Here is a 24,080-nt window from a genome sequence, read left to right on the forward strand (position 1 = left end):
GAATTGATGTTCTTCAAGTGTTTCTTCATAATTTGGTAACAGCTACCAATGGATTAAGTTTCTTCAGTAAAGCAGTTATTTCAGGCTGTTTTGTATAGGAGGGAACACTGCCTTGCCTCAGTGAACTGAAAACAAAGATGTGCTAATGGTGGTGGACGTCTCAAATAGGATGTAAAGAAGGTAATCATTGAGTCATTAAGTGTAATTAGAGAAAAAGACATAAATGATTCAGGGCACTGAGAATCATCCTCATTAGAACAGGGTGGAGGAGAAACAGTGCTATTAACAGTATCAAATAATAACCTGGGATAATTGTTATTACAATTTTTCAGATTATTTAAATTTGATTTTTCAAAATATTCACAGTGCACAACCAAACCCACTGTCATCCACAATCATTATTAATTTAAATATTATTAGTTTCGACAGGAATGATGAAGAGCACAAGTTTGATTATTTAACCAGTGAGCAAGAAACAACAGTGTTGGCTTTGTAGAGAGTGACCTGAGCATTGTTGTGTGGTCTTGACCTTGTAATACAAAGCTCCTTGAAGCAATGCTTGTTGTGATTTGGTGCTATATATATAAATACAGTTGATTTGAATTGAGGCAAAGGAGTTCAACATTCAATTCAATTCAGTTTTATTTATATGACAAATCCCAGCAAAATTCACCGTAAGGTGCTTTATATTGTAAGGTAAAGACTCTGTTGGCATTTTCCTCTGGATTATTTCAATCACGTGATCCCCTTTGAGCAAGCGTTTGGTGACAGTGGGAAGGAAAAAGTCCCTTTTTAACAGGAAGAAACCTTGGCAGAACCAGGGTCAGGCAGGTATGGCCATCTACTGGAACCAGTTTCAGGTTGTGATTATCATGAGAAGTTGAGAAATTAGTCTGTGTCTGTGTGGGTTCTCTTTCATCCAGGTCAAGGTAGTTAAAAAAAAAAAAAGGTGGATTCCAAATTAAAATACCATACAAGGGTTACGTTTGTGTACTTTTAATCGCAGCCATCTCAAAGTACATGTAACAGCTTGAGGAGATCATGTGACATAAAAATCCCTTTTTAAAAATATCAGCAGTTGTGCCTTGTTGGCCAGAAATCCTAGGTGCACGTAAAAATAAACACTCTATATGAGATAAACAAGGCAGAAAAAGTAAAGAAATTTGTTTGGTTGATTATTTCTTTTTTGTAACAATTCTTCTTCCATTGGAAAGTCTATTTATGTGTAAGGAAATGTATTTATATTTGTGAAGGTTCTCAGTCATCCAAGTCATGGTAATCTAAGGAACTTGGGAAGAAAAGCGACCGGACTTCTTTAACTTTTGTCTTTAAGAAGCTGAAAGAAGTCCGGTTGCTTTTCTTTCCAAGCTCCTTAGATCATTTGTGGCTTGAGCAGTAGAGTTCAATACAGTATGTGGGTTGCACCCATGGAAAACCTACCAAATCTTCTCTGCCAATGCCAAACAGCTTATTCTGCTATTGACCCTTTGGTGTCGTTTGTTGGATTGGATGATTGAAGTCTGAAGAAACAGGAAATATTTGGCAATTTAACAATTTATTGATTTAGTTTGATTCTTTCATTTGATTTGATTTTTTTCACGAGTGCAACCCACACACAATTTAAAGGGATATAAACCGGCATTCCAACGGTTTAACATTTTTACAACAAAGAAATCATCGACCAAACATAAATGTCAGAATATTTTGGGCATTAATTGCCATCACTTTAGTGGAGATACAGAAGGGTCTGATGTTGTGTCCCAAAGTAATTGTCTGCCAAAAAGTGATTGGTGATGTTTCTGTATGGTTTATAAATGCCTAATATATTTGCTTATACTGGTAAATGGCCTGTAGACAACAAATTTTCCAAAGGAATTATATGTTAAATAGAGTATCTTTATGACGCCCGGTTATTATACCTACTATCTTCTACATTATACTCGATGCAGGCCTTTATAGAACTGTAATTTCCTGCAATTTCTGCTGCTGTCGTGGCCGCATCTTTCTTGAAAAAGACAATTTAACTCCTATTTTATCTTACCAGGAAATGGACTGGGATGCTCTTCTGGCCAAGAAGGTGAAGCCTCCCTTCCTGCCAGCCATTAGAGCTCCACAGGATGTCAGTAACTTTGATGAAGAATTCACTCGTCTCAAACCGGTCCTTACACTCCCGCGGACACCCTGCATCCTCACTGCTGAGCAACAGGAAATCTTTGCAGACTTTGATTTCTCTTTCATTAGCTGACCACGGCGATTCAAGCTCTGTCTTATTCAACACTGCTCTTCTGGCTCAACAGAAGAGCAGAAGATGGAAAAACTATAGATATCCTTCAGATATTTCTTCCCTGGCAAGATCTGCTTAGCTGGGTCTGATTTCATTGTGCAGGAGTTACTTTTAACACTTTGCCAAAATCATTTTTGTACTTTTTTGTCATTTTTCGTTAGGCTATTTACAGAATATTTACACTGCAATGTTTCTGAAGAGTAACACTGTCTAACCTGTAAATATGTGAAGTCTCACTGAAGGTAAAACGCACTGAATGTACTTTTCTATTGATTGTTTTGTTATTCTCTCTTTGTTAAATGCTTAAAATGGCCAAAATTCTCACTTCTGCTGATATTGACCTGTTAATGTCTAGAAATTTTAAATAACAAATGTGCCCATTTAGACAAAACCAGCCTATATGTAAAGTGTAAATTATGTGAAGGTAAACATGAATAAATGTATAAATGCTGGACTTTAACCAGAAAGCTCCTCATGAAACATTTATTGAGTTTTATAGTACTTCCAGTATTTACAGTATTTAAAAAAACACTGCATGACAATATTGTATATAATTGAAAACTACACCACAGACTGTAAATGTTAATTTGTAAAAAAAAAAAAAAAAAAAGCAGAGATCTTACTGTCCAAGCAGAAGGACTCAGCATTTTGCACTGGATCAAACACAAACATTTATTGCTGTCTTACAAGGTTACTATTGCACAAGGAAAACCTTAAATGGAAACATATTGCACTCAAACCTTTTATCATTCAAGTCCCTGTTAAAATAGTTTTACAAAAATCTAAAGACATTTTCTGCTCCAAAATAGTTTAAAAAATATGTACAATTTTAAACAACTTGAGACACTGTAACAGGTCTAAATATCGTGTACATGTATGGAATAATTGCCAGGAACAATACAGTTCATATTTCAAACACACTCACTTGGACTAACCTACTTTAGTGACAAAAGCTGCTGGAGAAGGTGAATCCTGTAAAACAGGCACAGCATTCATCATACGAGACAACAAGAGAATGGAACCCACTACACTAAAGTAATTGTTACTCAAATTTTGAATGTAATGATTGATGTGAATTGAGGGTGAACAGTCAGGTTATTGTCAACAAACATCACTTGTTACTTAAATGATTTTGTGGAAGAGGCAGGACTGAGGGTATTTGGGTGAGTAAAGTCCTAGCTTAACCGGATTCACTCAGGTGTGTAAAATGCCTGAAGACAATGTAGAGAGTTGCTTGTTTTGAAGGAAATTATGAACTTGATGTGTAAACAATAAGGAGGAAGGCCGCAGTGCTGGTTACCAGTTATTAAGAGGAGCAGCCTCATTCTGGAAACGCACACTATGTTCAAATTGTCCTAAAAATGACTCCTATTTCCTGTTCCCGACCTGGTGATGTTCTCCATCGAGGTCAAAATGTTTAAGTTGGGAAAAGAAGCCTGTGTGCTGAGATTCTAACCAACTCGATGTCTACTGTGTTGAAATTACAGCATCGAGACAATGGACGGCAAAATGCCCACCTTATTAGCGTGTTCTTACTGTGATGTTTCATGAAGGTCATAAAAAAATAGCAATAGTCCTGTCCCTGAGTGTTCTGCTCAATAATACTGAAACTTGGCTGAACTGTCCTTCCTCTGGAGTCTGCACAGACCAACAATGAGCAATGCTCATAAGCATGTAGGCATAGTAGCTGTATTTTCACGAACATGTGCGAGGCTCAAGATCTGATGCTTTTGTTTACCTTCTACACATCTTACAGGTCATACAGCTGTTTGAAAAATGCTGGCTAAATCCTGAGCTCCAGCTGTGTCTCAGACCTTTGAACCTCGCATTCTCCATTTTCTATTTCTAAGACCTGCGTTGGTTCGCACAATCCTCGTTGGGTTTCTCACCGGTTCTGCTGTTTTTGAGCTGCTCATTTGTTCTGCTCTTGGCAGCATATTGATTATTATTGAAATGAATCGGCTGCATCTTTAAATTTCATTAAATTAGTGCACTATTATTAGATCATGATCATTAGGGCATCATGCTAATTTGCCCTGCCCCATAGCCCGTAAGACACATGAGCAGGAAAATGATTTATTTCATTTAAGTCCTTGATTTCCATGACTGAAGTAAAATTTCCTCCATCCATCATGTATTCTAGCTGACCTTAAGTAAAAATTAATTCCATGATAAACAACAAACATTCCAAAGGTGAAGTGTGCATTATACTTAATTAAGTCAATTATTATAGCTCTTATTTCTCTTGCTGTAGACCTTAACATAAGGTCTTTAGACCAGAATTTGAAATGCTTTTATTATAGCTGTCATGCACCTGTATCACTTTACTCATTAGAAAACTTCCTAACCAAAACTGACTATTTGAAAGCTCCCACATATTTCACTACGACTGCATTGAGGTAAAAAAAACAAACAGGAAATGCAGGCAATCAATTGCAATAAAGAACGACTGAGAGGATGAGAAGGAGGGAAACGCTCCACAGTTATGGCACAACAACACAAATGCCTATATAAAGGGAACCGGTCACAAGCACAGTTTATCCTCCTATTTGGTGTGTAATCCCAGATCCAGAGAGGCTGTTCATCACTGAAATGTACCTAAACCTGATCGCTGCCCTCCTTGAAGTACACATGCTCCCACACCACTGTGCCCCAGATGCAGAAGAAACCCCAAAGGTTTTGGAATGTCCCGCGGTCAAAGGGGTTCTCATCTGCACCGCAGTGTTTGAGGTAGGAGATGCGGTGGCGCGACATGAACTCCCACGTGGTTGTGTTGAGAGAAACCAGGTATAGATGGGAGCCGAGCAGCAACAGTACGATGAGCGAGAGCAGCGCTAGCAGCATGGTCACGGCCGTCAGGACTCCATTTGTACGCAGCCACTGGTGCCAGATGGGTACGTAGGTGAAACCCGTCCTGAAGAGGAGAGAGCAATAGGATGTGACAGCTTTGCAACAGCAGCAACAGTAACATGGAGGTAGAGATGGGTGGTGTTGCTCACCAGGCAATGCGCAGGCCCCATAGAAGCACTAGCAGCTGGAAGGCCAGGTAAAACACAAACCAGCGGTGGTTCCTCTCACCAACGCAGTTCTCAATCCAGGGACAGTGATGGTCATAACGCCGGACGCAGTGCTGACACGTCTGGCAGTGCTTTGATCTCATTGGCTGCTGCTTGAAACACAGAACAATTTTTTTTTTTTGAATGAAACAAGTGTCCAAATCATTAATCATCTCCATGATTTCTGCTTCATTAACCTCTTGCACGCAAAATAAATCTGATGATTCCACAGTTATTATGTTACAACTGAAGAATTGAAATTCTGAGTTAATTCCACTACTAACTGTATACAGTGTTATTAAATTCACGTGCCATAGAACCCTCATCTTTAATAATTGTACCATTTATATTCAATTCCTTTTCTTTCTTTCAGTTTTATTTATATAGAGGCAAATCACATCAACAGTTGCCTCAAAGAGCAAGTGATTAATAATAACTAATAATTAATGATTAAATGCAGAGTTGTGTATAAACCACTCGGTGCATCATGGGAAGTCCCCAGCAGCCTAGGCCTACTGCATTATAACTGAGAGAGGATTCAGGGTCACCTGGCCCAGCCCTAACTATATGCTTTAGCAAAAAGGAAAGTTTTAAGCTTACTCTTAAATGTACAGATGGTGTCTGTCTCCTGAATCCAAACTGGAAACTGGTTCCATAGAAGAGGGGCCTGAAAGCTGAAGCCTCTGCATCCTATTCTACTTTTAAATATCCTACAAACCCCAAGTAAACCAGCAGTCTGAGACCAAAGTGTTCTAATGGGGTGTCATGGTACTATGAGGTGTTTAAGATTACTCAAGACCTTGTATATATGGGGCGACCGTGGCTCAGGGGGTTGTGAAGCGTATCTGTAACCGTAAGGTCGCCGGTTCGATCCCCGGGCTCTCTGTCCTGGTCATTGTGTCCTTGGGCAAGACACTTTACCCTATCGCCTACTGGTGTTGGCCAGAGGGGCCGATGGCGCGATATGGCAGCCTCGCTTCTGTCAGTCTTCTGCCAGGGCAGCTGTGGCTACAACCGTAGCTTGCCTCCACCAGTGTGTGAGAGTGAATGAATAATGGCATTGTAAAGCGCTTTGGGTGCCTTGAAAAGCGCTATATAAATCCATTATTATTATATAAAGAGGAATTACCATAGGTGGATCTAACAGATGATCAGTGCAAACAGGATCCATAAATGCTATGAATATGTGCATTCATAGCATAGTGGGGTTTTTTTTAGTTTTTCAATACATGTGCAAGATTTTCAAGCAAGCTTTTTCACTTTGTCATTATGGGGTATTGCAAGTAGAATTTTGAAGTGAAAAGAATTGAATTCATTTTTTGAAGAAGGCTATAATGTGACAAAATGTGGAACAGGTAAAGCGGTGTGAATACTTTCCAAATGCACTGTATTTGGTAAGATTACAACAGCACAGGGCACAAAGTGTCGTTAGTTCAGCCATTTAGTCATTTAATTTAGAGCAATTTAGCATCACCGTTCAGTTCATAGGCCACTCGGAGGCAGGGAGAGCAGCAGGAAGACCACTGAGCAGAGTGGGCAACCATGTCAGCAGATATGAAACTGAAAATGAAATATGGGGATGACAGGGAAGTGGGTTGTAAAGTGCCTTAGAAATGGATAGGCTAAAGCAGCTGAAACAGAGTGTAGTTGGATGTGTAAAAGTATATCAGGCGACTGATATACAATGAATACAGGCAGACTGTCTGTAACTCAGAGCTCAACTCAGTAGTCCAGTATTATCAATGGACCGTGGTACCTCCTTAGAGAAAGTGTCAGTGCGTCATGAATTTTGCCCAATTTTTGTTAGTTCCTGTTTGTGTGAGTATGTGGGGCTTTTCTTATCTGGTGATGAAACATTTTACTCGGAGTCCCGGCATACTGCATCTGAAGTATTATCTGATACTTTTAAGGTCGTCTGGGTATGTAACACAGCCCTGTGTTTCCTGATATCCTATACCACTGCTGGATCCTGCCAGATATCAAGTGTCTCATTTCAGCCTGAGAGCCACACACTGACACACAAACACATGCAGAGAACAAAGAGGTGACATTGTACAGTTTGCCCATCCTGTATGGGAATACAGATGCTACGTCTGTCCACCCCAGCTTTTCCTCTATTGTCACAAGCAGACATATGCTTATTCAAACTTCTGCTTCAACATCCAGAACGACCTTCAGACTCCTTTTAAAAGTAAGACTTCAAGGAGGGGGAAAAAACAGCAGAAAATGACCTCTGGAGAGTTGTGGATCCATCACAAGCAGCATCCGTTCGTTGTTTTAGAAGCAACACAATTTTAACTGTCCTTTTATTTCTGGCCATTTGATTCGGTGGTAGAGTAAGTTGTCTACTAATCAAAAATTCAATGGATCGATCCCCCGCTTCTCCAGTTTATCTTGGGCAAGATACTGTACCCCAATGCATCCACATCAATTGCCTCAGTCAAGATCAGGGTTCCGATGCAACAAAATGAACTCTTGCTATCAAAAATGTTTGATTACAGTTCTTGCTTCAAAGGGTGTCACGACCACTTATTAGGTTTAGGGGGTGTGGACCTGGTGAACCAACAATCTAATACAGGAGATCTGGATTGGCTCTCTGTTTAAAAAGTCCTAACCTCTGATAAATGAGCTTAGATGGAGCCTGATGGGTGAGGGTTAGGGGCAGTAACAGCATTAGCTGCCTCTGGTATCCAGGTATATTGATTCCTCTAGAGTCTCTGCTGGAATCTTTAACATCTTATATTCGATCTTCTGAACTGCTCATCTTGCAGAGGACAAAGGGAAGATCCGTGTATCTCTTTTTCACCTAACTTTTATACCTGGTCAAGCTTTCTCCTCCCTCTCTTTCTGGACGTCACATCTTCTGAGATGACATCTGGCCCGACCCTTTGTGACATCCAGTCACGTTGTTAACGCCTGATCACCAGATGACCAGCGACAACTATCATCCTCTCTCCATCTATCTGACTTGTGCACATACATCATTTACTTGAATGTCTCGCTGAATCCCACCTTTCTCGACAGGTATAATCACTTTTTCCACACAGTGCCAGGTAGATTTTTTCCCCCTTAATATATTCAATTATCATTTAAAAGTTGCATTTTGTGTTTACTCAGGTTATGTCTAAAACATTTAAGCGTGACAAGTATCCAATTTACCATTTGGTAAATGGACTGGTACCATTTTACTGGTTCTTATATATAGCACTTTTCTACTCTGAGCATTCAAAGCGCTTTATACAACTTGCCTCTATACAAGTGCTTTCTATCTAACATTCACACTCATTTATACTCCAATGGATGAAGATGGGAGAGCAACTTGGGATTAATATCTTGCCCAAGGAGTTTTAGGCCGCAGACTCAAGCAGATGGGGATCGAACAACCAACCTTTTGATTAGTAGGTGACCTGCTTAGCCTCCAAACGGCTCTGGTGGCTTTGGCTCTCTGATTTTGTTCTGGCCAGATGTACCACCCTCACCTCTCCACAACTGAGATTAGCTCCCTCACAGAAAAGTGAATCAGTGCAGTACAAATGTAGTGACAAAGATATCTCACACATTCACTGCCTTTTCCTTCAGAGACCTAGTCACTTGGGTTGTGGTTGTACACATACAAATCTCAACTGTACTTAAGTATTTATTTTTCCCTTTTAGTCCCTACATTTTTACACAAATATCTCCATTTTCTACTCGGGGTTGTTACTCTAAGTTTAAGACATGTGAGGACATTTGAGTTATTATTTCAGGTTACTGTGCGTCTTGAAATATCAAACAAAGTTGAACCTAAATGGAGGGAACAATAATTGCTTGTGCTTATTGCACATGAACAAATAAACAGGGCAAAAACATTTAGTCGGTGCATCATTTACAGCACTGTTTTCAAGGCTTAAAGTGGGCCGGAACAATCCAGAACAGTGTGTTTTGGTCCAGATATCTGGAAGCTGGTCATAATAAGCTTTTTTTCCACAACACTGGTGGTTCTGCATCTAGTGCTACGGAAGAGAAGCATAAAACTTTTTAAAGTCGTGGATAATTTAAATTCAATGTTATTTGTACAGCTCCAATTCACAACAAGAGTCACCTCAAGGAATTTCCAGTGCAATTTTTCAAATATACTCATAAGAGCAGACACACAAACGGTTTGTGTGCCATTTGTCACACAGCATGCCTGCTGTGCTTGCAAAGGACAGAAAAGAAAGTGAGATAACTTCACTCAGAGATGGAGAGACAACAGGAGATTTTATCTTCTAGGATAAAGATTGCTCAGTGGCATTAGATAGCTGACGTGTAATCTCCTTATTTAATTTAGAGCTGTTTTTAAAAAAGATATCAGATCAATAGATGATCTGTTGTTTGGTGTGATCTGTTTTCCATCCATCTTCTTTTTCCACTTACCTGGGGCCGGGTCGCAGGGGCAGCAGCCTAAGCAGAGAAGCCCAGACCATGCCTGGCCCCGACCACCTCCTCCAGCTTGTCTGGGGGAACACCAAGGCGTTCCCAGGCCAGTTGAGAGATATAATCTCTCCAGCGAGTCATGGGTCTGCCCTGGGGTCTCCTCCCGGTGGGACATGCCCGAACCACGTCAACTGGCTCCTTTCGTTGTGGAGGAGCAGCGGCTCTACTCTGAGCCCCTCCCAGATGGCTGAAGTCCTAAACCTATCTCTTTTTTTTAACTTGTATTGTGTCCTTTACCTGTATTGCTATGTATCGCTTTTATTATTTTTTTTATCTTTTTAGTTTTAAATAGTTGTACAGCACTTTGTTTGAAAGCGCTTTATAAATAAAGTTATTATTATTATTATTATTATTCTGGAAAGAAGCTTATTTCCGCTGTTTGTATCCATGATCTTGTTCTTTCGGTCACTGCCCAGAGCTCGTGACCTCGTGATAGGTGACGGTAGGGACGTAGACTGATCAGCAAGTAGAGAGCTTTGCTTTTACACTCAGCTCTCTCTTCACCATGGCGGACTGGTACAGCGTCCATATCACTGCAGCTGCAGCACCAATCCATCTGTCGATCTCCTGCTCCCTTGTCCCGTTACTTGTGAGTAAGACCATGAAATACTTAAACTCCTCAAATCGGGGCAGGAAATCACTCCACCCTTTCCCGGCTGAGGACCATGGCTTCAGATTTGGTGGTGCTGATTCTTATTCCCACTGCTTCACACTCGGCTGCGAACCGTTCCAGTGCGAGCTGGAGGTCATCATCTGATGAAACCAACAAAATCACATCATCTGCGAAAAGCGGAGAGGAGATTCTGAGACCACCCAAATGAAAGCCTTCTGCCACTTGAGTACAGATAGAAATTCTGTCCATAAAAATAACAAACCGAATCGATGACAAAGGGCAGCCCTGGCGGAGTCCATCACCCACAGTGAACGAGTTCAACTTATTGCCAGATATGTGGACCAAGCTCTTGCAACAGTTGTCTATGGATCGAATGGCCCGTAGAAATGGGCCAGGCGCCCTTATACTCCTGAAGCACCTCCCACAGGACACCCCAAGGGACACGGTTGAATGCCTTCTCCATGTCTTCTCTGGTTGGGCAAACTCTCATGCACCCTCAAGAATCCTTGAGAGGATAAGGAGCTGGCCCAGTGTTCCACAAACAGGATGAAAACCACATTGTTCCTCCTGTATCCGAGGTTCGACTAACAGACCGTTCCCCCTTTCTTAAAGATGGGAACCACTACCCCGGTCTGCAAATCCAGAGGTACCACCCCTGATCTCCACACAACATTGCAGAGCCATGTCAATCATCCACCCAAGGTGAAGTGTTCCCTTGATCTTGCACTCATAGGGGTCTTCTGAATCACTCTTTGTCTGGTCCCTCGCCCAGGACCAATTTGCCATTGGAGACCCTATCAGGAGGCAAAAGCACCTGGACAACATAGCCCCTGGGAACCCTGAGACACACAAAACCCTCCACCACGATAAGGTAGCAATTCGCGGTTTTCACATTATGAAACATTGTGCAAAATTCAACACAGTTCTATTCCATTTAATTGTATAGCACTAAATTACAAGAACAATCAACTCCAGGCGCTCAAGATTGTAGAGACCTGACGATAATAAACTGGCATACTGCCTTTTTGTTATTCACATGTTCCATGACAGTTGTAGGCAGCTGAGTGCAGACTACACTGCTTATCTCACAACACAGTGACGTTTACAGCCATGCCCTATGATGGAGCGGTGGTCAGTGTCAGGTTACACCAAGGGCAGCAGGCAGCAAATTAGGTGATGATGTTTATTAGATTCACTCAATGAATTCCACCTTTAAATTAGCTTTGTACTGCTTTGGGTTGAAAATCAGCCGTAATACCTCATGTAAGATGCTCATATCCTGCTGAATTGATTTGGCCAGAAAGAGCAGCAGGAAAGCTCCATCTGATCTCCACATATCTACAATGAAGGCAACAGAGCTAGTTTCTTTTAATTCCCTTTGTTTTTCTCTGCTTGTGTTCTACATTATGGATGTGCAAACTGTTTACATTCATTATTAATTAGAACTGAAGTAACAAGGAGTTACTTTTTACTTTTATACTTTTCAAAGCCTGTACTTTTTTTACTTTTACTGGAGTAAAAAAGTTGAATAAGTACTTTAACTTTTACCAGGGTATTTTTTATTGGAAGTGTCTCTACTTCTATTTAAGTGACATGTGTATACCACCTCTGCCGACGAGCTGAGCAGCATACCTGAAGCAGACAGTGGCCACAACGGCGCTTTCTCAGGGATTTGGTGGCAGGAGGAATCATGCCCTGCTGCTCAGTCACTCCCAGCATGAACTAATACAACAAAGAAGACAAATTGGTCAGAAAGGAGTAACTGTCCAGCTAACAAATTATGTTAAAGTGGACACTGTCACTGTTTCCCACTTTTTCTATATGGTAGGGACATCAGATGGACTGAGGTGTCCTCACTTTTAATCTTATCCTTCCTGGTCACTCCAAGTGAAAATCTTAACATGTTCACCTCAGCCCCCTGTCTGTTAGTCAAAGCCACTGTCTCCAAGCCATACATCATAACATGTCTTACTACCATCTTGTAAATCATCCCTTTCACACTCCTGACTTTTATCTCCACCCACTCCATTCTGCCTGCACTCTCTTTCACCTCTCTTGGGCAGTGTCTGTTGCTTTAGATGGTCTGGACCCCAACCAAGTTATACAACAGCTGAACCTTTAATTGCATCTTTGCTAGTAACTTCTGACTTGCATGAAATCCTTTTACTTCATCTAAGAGCAGAGTACCACTCTCTGTGCTGGCACATCGACAGTAACTCACTATCTCTGGTCCTTGCATGTTCACCCTTTCCACCTATCTCATTCACACACACATATTCTGTTCTTGCTACTTTCATTCCTCTTCTCCATAGCATACCTCTACCTCTCCCTACTCTCGCTATAGATCACAATGTCAACTGCAAACATCATAGTCCACAGAGACTCCTGCCTGACCTCATCTGTTAGCCTGTCCATTACAACAATTGCTGGATATCATCACTGATTTCTATAATCAATTTGATTCCGATTCACGAGGTCCCAATTCAATTCTATCCCTGATTCAATTTGATTAAATTCAATTTTGACTTAGTCAGGTATAGTATAATTCTGATCATTTATCAGTACATATCCATATTTTATATCTAGGTATAAAAACTGACTTCATCAGAGGTGTAAGCATCACAGCACATGCCTTTGTGTCAAAGTAACTGTGGATAAAACACAGAAAAACATGAAGGAGATTTTCCTGGCCTGAATTTTTATAGCACCACCTTAAAAATTCTCTGCAGTAGATCAAAAACAGAAGAAAACCATGAATTAACATATGAACATTACCTGATGCTGCTGAAGCGAAACAGAGCAAAGTTACAGAGGTTTTATTAGAGACACAGCTAAGCCTTTTGCAGTTTGGCATAATTTTAAAAAGTTTACATTTCTTTGTCGTTGAACAGCAGAAATTAGGCATTTTTGAAAAACAACAAACAAACCAAAAAAAAACCAAAACAGCGGGCGACAGCAATGCACACAACGGTAGACTGGTGCGTAATAAGCAAGCGAATAATGCAGAAAACTGAGATTTGAGTTTGAGAGAAACTGTTCTTGAATTACACAGAGAAAGAGAGCGAGCGAGAGCTGTGCAGGAAGTGTGATTTTATTGTGGTGGAAGCAAAAGAGCAAAAGTAGGAGGGAATTAAATATGATGTTTATTAAATGTGAACTGTAGTTTTGATCTTCTTTTGCTGCTGGTTCAGTGAATTTTGATCGGATAATGACAAAACCTGCAGAATCAGAATTCAGCCCAGACAGCGTGTCTGTGTACATGCCATCGGGTGAACGATCTGCTCTTTGTGTTTACATCTTTGTGCGGATTCTGTTTACCTGCTCTCATTTGCTGTTTTAGCTGTTTGGTGGTCGTTGAAATTGTTTTGTGAGCCTTAACCTGAGATTCTGGTGTTTCTGGCAAAATAAATTTATATTTAAAAATCGATTCAGGATTTAATGAATCGATATTGTGTTATTCTAGCTAACATCGATTTGAATCGGAAAATAGATTTTTTAAAGCCACCCCTAATTTCAACTGGAAACAAGAAAGGCTTTAGAGAAGATCCTTCACCACTGTCCTCATACATGTGCTGCACCACCCTCACATACTTTTCTTTCTCGCTATTAGAGTAGGGCAGTGGTTTCAAACTCGCAGCCCATGGCCACTTGTGGCTCACGTCACCCCTACTTGCAGCCCGTATATTGAAGTTACCTTTTTGTTGGGAGGATTTGTTTGTTGTTGAGTGCAATGTTAAAATAAGTTCTTTAAAAAGCAAAAAACGATTTAATATGAAGGCATCATGAGGAGAGAGTACAAACATGTTGAGGGACTGGCTGTGTTAGTTCAGTGAGAGTTATTTGTGAAAAAAACAATTTTCACCAGCAGTCAAAAACTAACGTGTACACTTGTCTGCTTTTTTATTTTGTTAAATACGAACAAAATTATAACAGAAGTGATGCCATGTGTCTGGCCAGAAAGAGAGTAGCAATTTCCTTCTCTGGTAGTTTAATGAAAGGCTTCGGTTAGTTAAGCATGAGGGGGGGAAAATGTGTTAACACTGGCAGTTTTGTCTTGTTATAGAATATTTGAAATTTAAAACAAACAAACAAAACACTAAATTTTTGGAAATACTTGCTTGATTGGTTTGTTTTTGCACTACTTACACTAAAGTGGCCACTAAAGAGATGACAGTGCCAGCAGTGGCCTACAGCTCATTTAAGTTACAATATTAAGCAACTTTAGGCGACTATTGCTGTGATCTTATATAAATAAAACTGAACTGAATTAAAGGCAGAGTGTTAGTTTGCCTTAAATAAATTATTGTTATCATTATTGTTTTGGCACTGCAAGCACACGATTATCTTTTAAGATATATTTTTTAAATCAGGTTTTTTAACCAGCAACGTAAACATTCAAGCTGCTTCAAACCATCACAACACAAAGGTAAAAAGTGGGAGTGATAACAGTAATGTACAGTAGGCTCGTGCTCACCTGCAAGTCCGTGTCATCAGACAGGATGAAACCCGGGTCCATCAGAGAGACCGCGAAGTACAGCAGCACAGACAGCAGCACCAGCAGGACGAAGAGCACGGGCTGGACAAGCTGGCCCGTCTCCTCCTGCTTCCTCAGCTCTGTGAACACATCACTCACACACTTAACACCACCACAGCTCCCAGGGGTGTGCGAGCGATTATAGAGGCAAAGCCTATGAATGTAAAGTGATAGATTCACCTGTATCATGTAGGAAGAGGATTAACGTTATGACCCATGTCAGAATCACATGTGATGTTCTCACCAGAAACCCTGAGCCGAAAACATTTTTGAACATGTTCTTAGCATAATAGATCAGCCATCCAACATGCAAATGGAGCTGATAAACGACAACACCACTCTCTTCCCTGGGCAAGCGTCATACAAGCCGTAATGTCGTCAGAATATTAAACGATGTGTTGCGACCGAATCAAATCGTTGAATATTTCTTCTACCCAGGACATATTACATATGTCGAGTTTCGGCAGCTGGGAAGTAAACATCCCGCTCGCTTCCTTCCAGTGGATTTGTTTTTATCCTTCCAACGACTCACAGTAGCAGCGATTAGTATGGCAAACAATCTAGGCCAAAATTCTCTAATTTTCTAACCCGTTTGTTTAAGAAATGACGTAAAAATCGCCGTTTGATAAGTCAGAACGCCGTAAAAAAAACGGCGTTGACCGGAACAGAACACAGTATTTTACGCCAGAGACTGGCGCCTTGAACGCCCCTTCTGAGTGGAGGAAAAAACGCCGTTTTTCCCGGTCTTCCAACGCCGCTTTTTACGTCATACGCAGCTGCGCAATGAGCGCTGTTTTTGCGAGTGTTGGGAAAAGCGGCGTTCATAGACCGGGAAAAAAGCGTTCTTTCCGCCACTCAGAAGGGGCGGTTCAAGGCACCACTCTCTGGCGTTCTGACTTATTAAACGGTGATTTTTTTTTTACATCATTTCTTAAACATACGGGTTAGAAGTCAGGGCAGAAAACGTACACTGGTCAGATGTGACAATTAGGGCTATTTTTCTTCCATAAATGTACCTAATCAATATTAACCCTGATTCTTTTGTCCCCATGATATAACAGAGAAAACACTATTGTTAAAAAACATTTTTTATTCAATCATCTTCCGGAAGAGAGAGACCCCTGCACAGCTCAAACGCCAGTTGCAAGAGCTCTAACATTTTTAGCTCAACATGTGTCTTATATGGTGTTATTTCTGTACTTCAGACGTCACACACGTCACACACAATTTCAAACATTGCTTATATGGCAAAGTTTCTCTTTTCTGAGTCTTATCTATTAATATGCCTGTGCACTAAAACTCCCTGTTTTTCAGTCTGGCTGAGCACTTAGTTTGTGAGTCAAAAGTGGCCTTGCTCTACAAGCCTTCATTATTAAAGTACATAAAACAATATAATAGGAAAATAAGGATACTAAGGATATTGATTTCATGACACTTATTAAACTGTGATTTTTACATCATTTCTTAAACATACAGGTTAGAAGTCAGGGCAGGAAACATACACTGGTCAGATGTGACAATTAGGGCTATTTTGCTTCCATAAATGTTTCTAATCATAAAAGACCTTACCAAGATGGCTCCCAAGTAGCTACAGTTATGAGGTGATGATACCTCATCTACATATGTTCACATATATATGTGAAAAGTTGGGGGGGGGGGGGGGGGGAGTCATCTTAATGTAACTGTGGGAGGGTTATGTATTATTAATTTTAATCTGTAAGTAGTGGTATCGATTAAAGTCTGTTTTTGCCTCTCTCTCAGCATTTGCAGAAGAAGGGGTGACTTCGTGACCTAACAGCCAGATGTGCTCAGTAAGTAGACTGTTTCATTAATATGTTGTGTTTCTTAGACATTCAAGTTAAAATACTTTATTATCTAAGTGACTGTATCAGTCAGTAAAACACCCTCCCTCATGGGTCTCTATGGGGGGGTGGGGGTGGTGGGGTTAACCCAAGGTAGTAAGTAACCCAACAGGCATTCACTCATCCACACGTCTCCCCATCATTCACACACATGTTTTCTGGATTATCAAAAGACAAAATAGATGAAAGTGGTTTATTTTTGATATTCTTTTATTTTTTGTGGATCAATTTCTTTTTTCTTTTAGAAATTCTCCCCCCAGGAAACAACATCACATTGTAGGTTATCAAAGTGACATTTGGATATGATCATAATTACATACAATTCAAAATTAAAAAACAAAACTTTGCTGCAGTCCTGGCACACACCTCTAAGCTGCAATCCACTGTTTTGGAATGTCAAAAAACTCTCTAAATGACAAAAAAAGCTATTGAGCTTGCAACTTTTTGGCCTGCTTTTCATCCAGAACAAAGGGAGTATGAATTGTCCTCCCTTTCAGCAGCTGCTCCAGACCCTGACAGAGGAGATGAGGCAGGAGTTAAGTCATGAGCAAAACTAAAAAATTATTTAGTGAGTACTTTTTGTCCACAGTGTATCTATAATACAAGAACGAATCGCTGTCTCCAAGTCCAGGGTTCCACAATTTAACACACTGTTCTCACCTCTCCAAAGTACGAGACAAGCGGTGAAATCTCACATTGAGCCGGAGGACTGTCATCAGCTGACACGCTGCAGGATGAATAATGCACAACTTGAGATTTAAATAATAGGTTTCAATTTTTTTTCTATCAGCCTGAAAACAACACTAACATACATTTTAAAAAGAGCTACATGCCACAAAGTATATATTATTATTACAATAGTAGTAACAACAAATCAGCTCCTCAGGGTGTGGAGTACATAGGAGCATCTCTGACCTGGGAAGAGGAAGGGGATTCCCATATTTATCCAACAGTGTGGCTCCAGCAGATGTGACCCAACGGCAGTGTTGAGCCAGCAGAGAGTTCCTGGCTGTGGTCGGGTTGTCTGTGGCTGAGCCATCTGCATTTTTCAGGGGGGAAAACTCATCCTCCCTGACAACCTCAAACGCAACGAAGTTCCTTCCAAATACAAGGGAGTAAATTTCTAATTAATTGCAAATCACCTATACAGTAAAAACAACATGTGTAAACACATACAAACTGAAAGATAATGTAGAGCAATTAATACCTTGAGAATTCGAAGACGTCAAAAACAAACTTCTCCATCTTTATGCCATTGGATTTGGATGGTTTGACTTGAACGCCGTGTGCGTCAACAAAGGGCACTTTCTTTAAGGCAACATGTTGCTTCAGCTGGTCTTTATATTTCCTAAAAGATGAAATATGTTAGCAGCACCAAACAAAATGGAATACCATAAAAATGGAAGGTTTTATACTCAAGGAGCAATGAAGTTCAATAGCTGTATAATTAAAATCTGGTTAATTTGGCAGTGAAAAACATGTTAAGACTTCTTCTGTGCCAAGTTGTCAGTTATCAGTAAACAAAGCACTGACTCATCCCTTCAGTTAAATAGCCTTTTATGCTCGAATGAATCATTGACCAGTGCTAACGCCGGTCTTAACAAACAAAGAGAAAAAAAAAACAAAAAAGAGAGAGATCAGGTTCAAGGACTGGACTGAAAGTTAGTGACAAAGCAGCCAACGTCCACTGAAAAACTTAGAAAGCGTGGAGAACTACTGCTCATGACCAATTTAAAATATTACAACAAAGGCGAGCTCCTTTGAAGCAAAATATAAAGAAACTCAAGTAGTGTTTTAAGACTTTTGCATAGAACTGCACCACACACCTCAGCGTTGCTGCAGATCCCTAGAAAGAAATGGTAAATGGCCTGTATTTGTATAGCGCTTTACTAGTCCCTAAGGACCCCAAAGCGCTTTACACATCCAGTCATGCACCCATTCACACACACATTCATACACTGGTGATGGCAAGCTACATTGTAGCCACAGCCACCCTGTGGCGCACTGACAGACACTGGCGCCACCGGGCCCTCTGAACTCCCCAACAATGATTATGAAGTGAGAATCACTGAACTATAGCAACTACTACCTTCTAGAGGTTTATGTGTGCTCACTAAAAACTAATTGAAGCTAAGATACCCCAACAGGCTGGGACAGTACACATTTATGCACTAATATATTGTTTTGGTCTATTTGTGGACTCTTTAACAAACATCTAGCATACACTGAAACAGCCAGATCTAACTTGCAGAATAAAAAGAGCTCAAATTTGTTCTTTCTTAATTTTTTTTGGTCATTTGTGTACTACTAAAAGCTGCCATTCAATTGTTTATAACGTTGTGCTGCCCCTTACTCTGCCACATCCTGCAGGAAGCTCCTGGTAAAGAAGTGATTGCAGATGTTTCCAGCACTGTAAACCAACTCTCCTCCAGGTCCTCGCAGTTCAGCCGTCTGTGGCTGGACCTCACTGTACTCGACCACCTGGGATACCCCTCGTACTCTGCAAACCACGCCGACCGGCTCTGTAGGGTACGCCTTCTCCACCACCTAAAGCAAGACAGAGGTGGACGAACAAGGAAGAATTAGGAGAAACCATTAGCATACTCATGTACAGCCAATCACTTGGCTATATGCAGTCTGCTCTAATGACTACACAGATACTCGTACTGGACACAGTTCTGCACGATTTATTGTAGCTGAAGGATTGGACTGCTATTCAAGTAACTTTGTTTAACGTGAGAGTCCAAAGAAAATATTCATAAGAAACAAAAATGAAATTCACTTTCCACAAAATATAATCCTTCAATTGATTATATTCAATTACAATGTAAAAGACATCTTAATGTATTCTTTCATGTATACTGTGTGATGCTGTATTACTCCACCTTGGCCCCACAGTCAGCGCCCTTGCTCACACAGAAGCCAATAAACACAGGATCGGCCATCTTGACCAGAATGTTGTCCACGCAGTACACATGCAGGTACTTTACTCCCCTTTTCTTCATGTCCTCCAGCACCTTATTGTCCACCAGTGCCTGGTACAGACCTCCATTACCATCTGAAACCAAAGTTTAGATAACTCCACTCATATTTGTTTCTGACTCTTCTGTGTAACTTCATATGCACCCACCTGGTGCCATGGCTATCTTCCCTTTATCCTTCAAGATGACTTTTCCATCAAATGTCACAGCTGGAATCATTCTTTGCTCAAACATAACGATGTTTGTTGGTTCCAGTCCAAAATAGTTGTTCTCCTTAAAAAAAGTCTCAGTTGGAGCCAGAGTGAATTCACTGGTCATTATGTACCTGAAGAGCACAGAGGGTAGAGATTATACACCGTTACACACAGTCTGCAGCAGTGGAGGACTATTGTGGAACTCCTGTTTCGGGGGTTAAACTGAATGCAGCATTAGCAAAATCTATTTAGAAAAATGTTTTGAAAAATTAAAACTATTATCCATGTAAAAGCTAAAAGGAAGTGATGCCGAGTGGTATAGAGCCATTCTACTTAGTTGAGCACTGAAAATACTTTCTACTACAATCACGCACACTCTGATATGGTGCTTTTATTAATGCCTAAATGCTTTCTAACATTCACAAACATTCTCACACTCCGATAGATGCAGGGACAACCTGAGAATCAGTGTCTTGGCCAAGGACACTTTGGCAAGCAGACCTTTTGATTAGTAGATGACATTCTCAACCACATGAACCACAGCCACGTTTTCAAACCAATGTTAACTTAAAGAATTACCCGATTTTTTTTTTTTTACCTGATTTTTGTTTCTAAGAAAATTTCAGCCACATATGAGGATATTCGTTTAAACTTTCGATAGAACAGTAGCAGTAAGTGGATATCAGGCCCTTGTAGAGCAAGATTTAGTATTTTGGTCTAAATAACCCAAAATGTGATGTCCACATATGTGGACGCCAGGTCCTAGGAGGTTAATGTTGACTTTATTGAAAAAGTTAACATTACAAAAACTTATAGAAAGAGAAAATGCATCAGGATTTTTACTTTGACTTTGAGTATATACTCTTACACTTTATCAGATTATCAGAGCAAGAGGAACCTACCATGGAACAGTGCATTTAGAGCCATGTTTGCTGTCTGCAAGCTCTTGGATTTTGCGAATGCGTTCTGCCTGGATCTGATACAAAGTTTTGCCACTCGGCAGCCCAACATTGTACATTCCTTTAGGGTACTGAACACCAAGACGGGTCCCCTGACCACCAGCCAAGAGCAGGACTCCAACACAGTTCTCCGAGATTTCCAGCAGCCCTGTTATTGGGAAGAAAAAGAAAAAGCTAAAATGAGCAGAAGCACACACAAGGGAATTGTTTACTTCTATAACTGATACTTTCTATAATAACGTATTTTAATTTATAATTATATAACTATAACGAACTTATTACTCTATTCATAATTTTATAGAAGCGTTCTTCAGAGATAAATTTTGTGGAGCTTAGAAATTACTCAGTTTTACTTGCTGTCATAACCCAGCAGTGCTTACTCATGACAATCACAGAGGACAGCAGTGAAGCAATGACAGCCCAGTGTCAGATCATTTCATGTCATAGCTTTTAAAGTACTGCCAGGGCAAATGGCTCTGACTTGATTTGGATTTTTTTTTTAAAGCAAAAATCAGAATAAATTTATATGTAAATTATATGTTTTTATATTATATGTATATTAAACATTTCTCTATAGAGTCCATTTAAGAGAGGATTTAAAAATCTCTCTAAATACGCAACCTCTCTTTTAAGGCCTAAAGTTATGTGTGCATCTGTCTGCATCTACAGGCAGCTGTAGCAGACTGCCATCTACTTGGCTTAACTGTGTTTGTGCTCAAATACTGGAAGATTAAGGAATTAACAAATAATATGTCCTGTGATGTGTTAGCGCCACTGAAGGAGTTTGTGCTTCCTAACCAAGGTTGCTATTGTTAGCCCTTACCATTTCACCATCTCATCAAAATATAGTCAACAAAATGATTTAAATCTAAGCCTGAAAAAAAACAAAACTCACAGTAGCTCACTATTCTGTAAAACCTCCCTTTCACTCTTGCTGCTCTCTTTCTGTCACAAATCGCCCCTGACACTCGTCTCCACTCTGCCTGCACTTTTTTCTTTACCTCTCTTGTGCAACCAAAGTCTGTAGTTTCATTTGAACTGATCTGTCACTGCTCATGCACAGCTCACCACTGTCTCACTGTCTTCATTGGATGCCCTGCACCACTCTCACGTGTCTGCCACTCTCGACTTCCTCATGCAGTATTCACAGTTCCTCTCTTGGCACCCTGTCCTATGCTTTCTCTTGATCCACAAAGACACAGCGAAGCTCCTTCCAACCTTCTGTGCACTTCTCCATCAGCACCCTCAAAGCAAACATCACATTTGTTCTGTTCTCCGATTGTCACCTCTCTTCTTAGCCTAGCTACTAAAACTCTTTCCTATATCTTCATTTGATGGCTCATTAGCTTTATTATAGATGCAGACATCAATTTGAATTTAAGATGATGTTGCTCATCAGATTAACTCACTGAATTTCAGGATTATAATGTAGACGAGTTGGAAATCCGCCATGTCCTCTCATGTAATATGTGCTTATATTTGGATTAACTGAGTTGTGGAAAGACAGTTAACCTCGGAGCAGCAGCAGCAAGTCTAAACTGATCATTGCCTATAGCCTACTCGGAAAATCTCCTGGAACTCACAAGAGAAATTGTTACAACTTGTCATTCTTTTCACCACAGCTGATTTTAGCATTCTCACACCTTGTGAAATCCAATTTTAACTCCTAATCTAGTCCAGATAATCGGATAAGCCTTCTGTGCGCATGCTCAGGTTTCCATCTATAGTTGGTGGTCCAATCACAAAATGCAAAAAAAGTATAATCCATTAACCTTTCCATCATAAGAAAATGATATAACTTTACCATGCCCCCTCTCCTCTGCTAAGGCTGGTTATCACTCCTAACGCCAGGTAGCTGGTGGCTAAAGTGTTTCCAAAGTAATTTAAAACAATTATTTTTCAACCAATTTAATATGAAAACACTACAATTAACTTTAAAGTGTTCGCCATTTTGAACTGTTCTGTGTACATATTTGCACACGTTCATATATGATGATGATTACTAGAGTATTTACCACTCAGTATCTGTACTTATGTAACGACTATCTGCACGTTTGCCCCCCTCCGTGTCTGAACGCGTTACTCGTGCACCAAATGTGTATTTTACCTCGTCTTTCCCACTCTTCTAGAGAGTCTCTCCCACTTTTCTTCACGCTACCGATGAACTCAGGGGGGATCGGCTCTATGTGCTGATCCAAACTGTCAGGCGGGGAGGCTGCAGCCTTCGCGGCCCCTTCACAGTGATCCTTCAGCCCTTTCAGGTCCAGCTGAGCCAGCTCCTCGAGGAAAACATCCCGCTCCTCCTCACACAGCTCCGGCCAAAACTGCAGGACGTGCGCCTGCCCTGCGCTCTCCAAACCCTGCTTTACTTGCTCAAAACAAGGCATTTTGCGTTTTAGTCCGAAGCAATTTTAGATCAATACATGTCCAACTTTCTCCTCCGATCAGGCAGCAGAAACACGCTGCTCCGGAGGACGTGGCTGAATGTCAGGAAAAACTCGTGACTGCAGCTCTCAGGAATCTGTCATACAGGATACACTGTAGAAGGCAAGTCAAAAGCGTCTTTATGCACTTCCATGTTTACAGAAGTCAAAACGTGTTTACTGCTTCCTGTCAGTCAGACCACGCCACGAGACCAAAGGCCACGACAGCAAATTTACGACAAAGCTGTTAAGTCAGCGTCTGATCACCTGACTGCACACTGTGGTTAAAGCCGCATCCACTAAAAAAAACAACAGAAAAACCCGATCAGACTAAAGTTGTTTTGTAGTGTAACTGGGCATTACGGTAAAGGGAGGAACTAATTTGGTTCAGTTCATAGATAGTTAAACATAACATCCAAAGGTTTGGACACACGTTCTCATTTAACGGTTTTTCTTTCTTTATTTGTTTTTACTACTTTCTACATTGTAGATACAAAGTCAAACATATGAAGCAAGATATATGGAATTATGCATAAAAGAAACAACTGATAAATAAATACGTTTTATATTTAAATTCCTCAAAGTAGCCGCCCTTTGTTTTGTTGCCAGCGCTGCAAACCCTCGGTCTTCTCTCACTGAGCTTCATGATGGAGTCACCTGAAATGGTTTTCACTTCACAGGTGTGCCTGTCAGGTTTAATTTGTGGAATTTCTTGTCTT

General features: G+C 40.5%; 3 protein-coding genes across 5 annotated transcripts in view; 1 reads left to right on the forward strand and 2 right to left on the reverse strand.

Moving 5' to 3' along the window:
- Positions 1 to 2,245, forward strand: part of pkn3 (protein kinase N3) — a 31,315-nt gene extending 29,070 nt beyond the window's left edge. The window contains exon 22 of the mRNA XM_085358642.1: positions 2,045 to 2,245. Coding sequence (XP_085214768.1) covers positions 2,045 to 2,245 — 201 coding nt within the window. The remainder of the gene's footprint in view (positions 1 to 2,044) is intronic.
- A 2,637-nt stretch (positions 2,246 to 4,882) lies between these two features.
- On the reverse strand, positions 4,883 to 15,262 carry zdhhc12b (zDHHC palmitoyltransferase 12b). 3 transcript variants are annotated; one of them, XM_085358645.1, is made up of 6 exons: positions 15,123 to 15,262; positions 14,879 to 15,022; positions 13,704 to 13,729; positions 12,041 to 12,109; positions 5,284 to 5,453; positions 4,883 to 5,198 (listed from the first exon to the last, which is right to left on the reverse strand). In XM_085358645.1, exons 1-6 carry the CDS (start codon positions 15,217 to 15,219, stop codon positions 4,883 to 4,885), a joined length of 822 nt encoding a protein of 273 aa, XP_085214771.1. In that variant the 5' UTR covers positions 15,220 to 15,262. The 3 variants fall into 3 exon arrangements, with proteins under 3 accessions (XP_085214771.1, XP_085214770.1, XP_085214769.1); XM_085358644.1 differs by lacking the exon at positions 13,704 to 13,729 and having other exon boundaries at positions 5,284 to 5,450; positions 12,041 to 12,130; positions 14,883 to 15,022; XM_085358643.1 differs by lacking the exon at positions 13,704 to 13,729 and having other exon boundaries at positions 12,041 to 12,130; positions 14,883 to 15,022.
- A 1,767-nt stretch (positions 15,263 to 17,029) lies between these two features.
- uap1l1 (UDP-N-acetylglucosamine pyrophosphorylase 1 like 1) lies at positions 17,030 to 23,566 on the reverse strand. The gene is made up of 9 exons (XM_085358647.1): positions 23,046 to 23,566; positions 20,882 to 21,086; positions 19,935 to 20,110; positions 19,690 to 19,862; positions 19,158 to 19,351; positions 18,012 to 18,152; positions 17,720 to 17,902; positions 17,465 to 17,531; positions 17,030 to 17,316 (listed from the first exon to the last, which is right to left on the reverse strand). Exons 1-9 carry the CDS (start codon positions 23,323 to 23,325, stop codon positions 17,230 to 17,232), a joined length of 1,506 nt encoding a protein of 501 aa, XP_085214773.1. The 5' UTR covers positions 23,326 to 23,566; the 3' UTR covers positions 17,030 to 17,229.
- Between the last annotated feature and the right edge of the window lie 514 nt (positions 23,567 to 24,080).

The sequence above is a fragment of the Diplotaxodon limnothrissa genome, linkage group LG7 (genome assembly GCF_057381915.1).
Source record: "Diplotaxodon limnothrissa isolate DT_005_m linkage group LG7, D_limnothrissa_male_GT1.1, whole genome shotgun sequence".
NCBI classification, from domain to species: domain Eukaryota; kingdom Metazoa; phylum Chordata; class Actinopteri; order Cichliformes; family Cichlidae; genus Diplotaxodon; species Diplotaxodon limnothrissa.

Coding starts and splice junctions, on each gene's coding strand:
- zdhhc12b (XM_085358645.1), bottom strand. CDS start 15,219: ATGTTCAAAAATGTTTTCGGCTCAGGGTTTCTGGTGAGAACATCACAT. Junction 12,110..13,703: donor AACAGAATCCGCACAAAGAT/GTAAACACAAAG, acceptor GGAGTGACTGAG/CAGCAGGGCATGATTCCTCC. Junction 5,199..5,283: donor TGGGGCCTGCGCATTGCCTG/GTGAGCAACACC, acceptor TCTCCTCTTCAG/GACGGGTTTCACCTACGTAC.
- uap1l1 (XM_085358647.1), bottom strand. CDS start 23,325: ATGCCTTGTTTTGAGCAAGTAAAGCAGGGTTTGGAGAGCGCAGGGCAG. Junction 17,532..17,719: donor AATCCCCTTCCTCTTCCCAG/GTCAGAGATGCT, acceptor TTCATCCTGCAG/CGTGTCAGCTGATGACAGTC. Junction 17,317..17,464: donor TTGTCTCGTACTTTGGAGAG/GTGAGAACAGTG, acceptor CTCCTCTGTCAG/GGTCTGGAGCAGCTGCTGAA.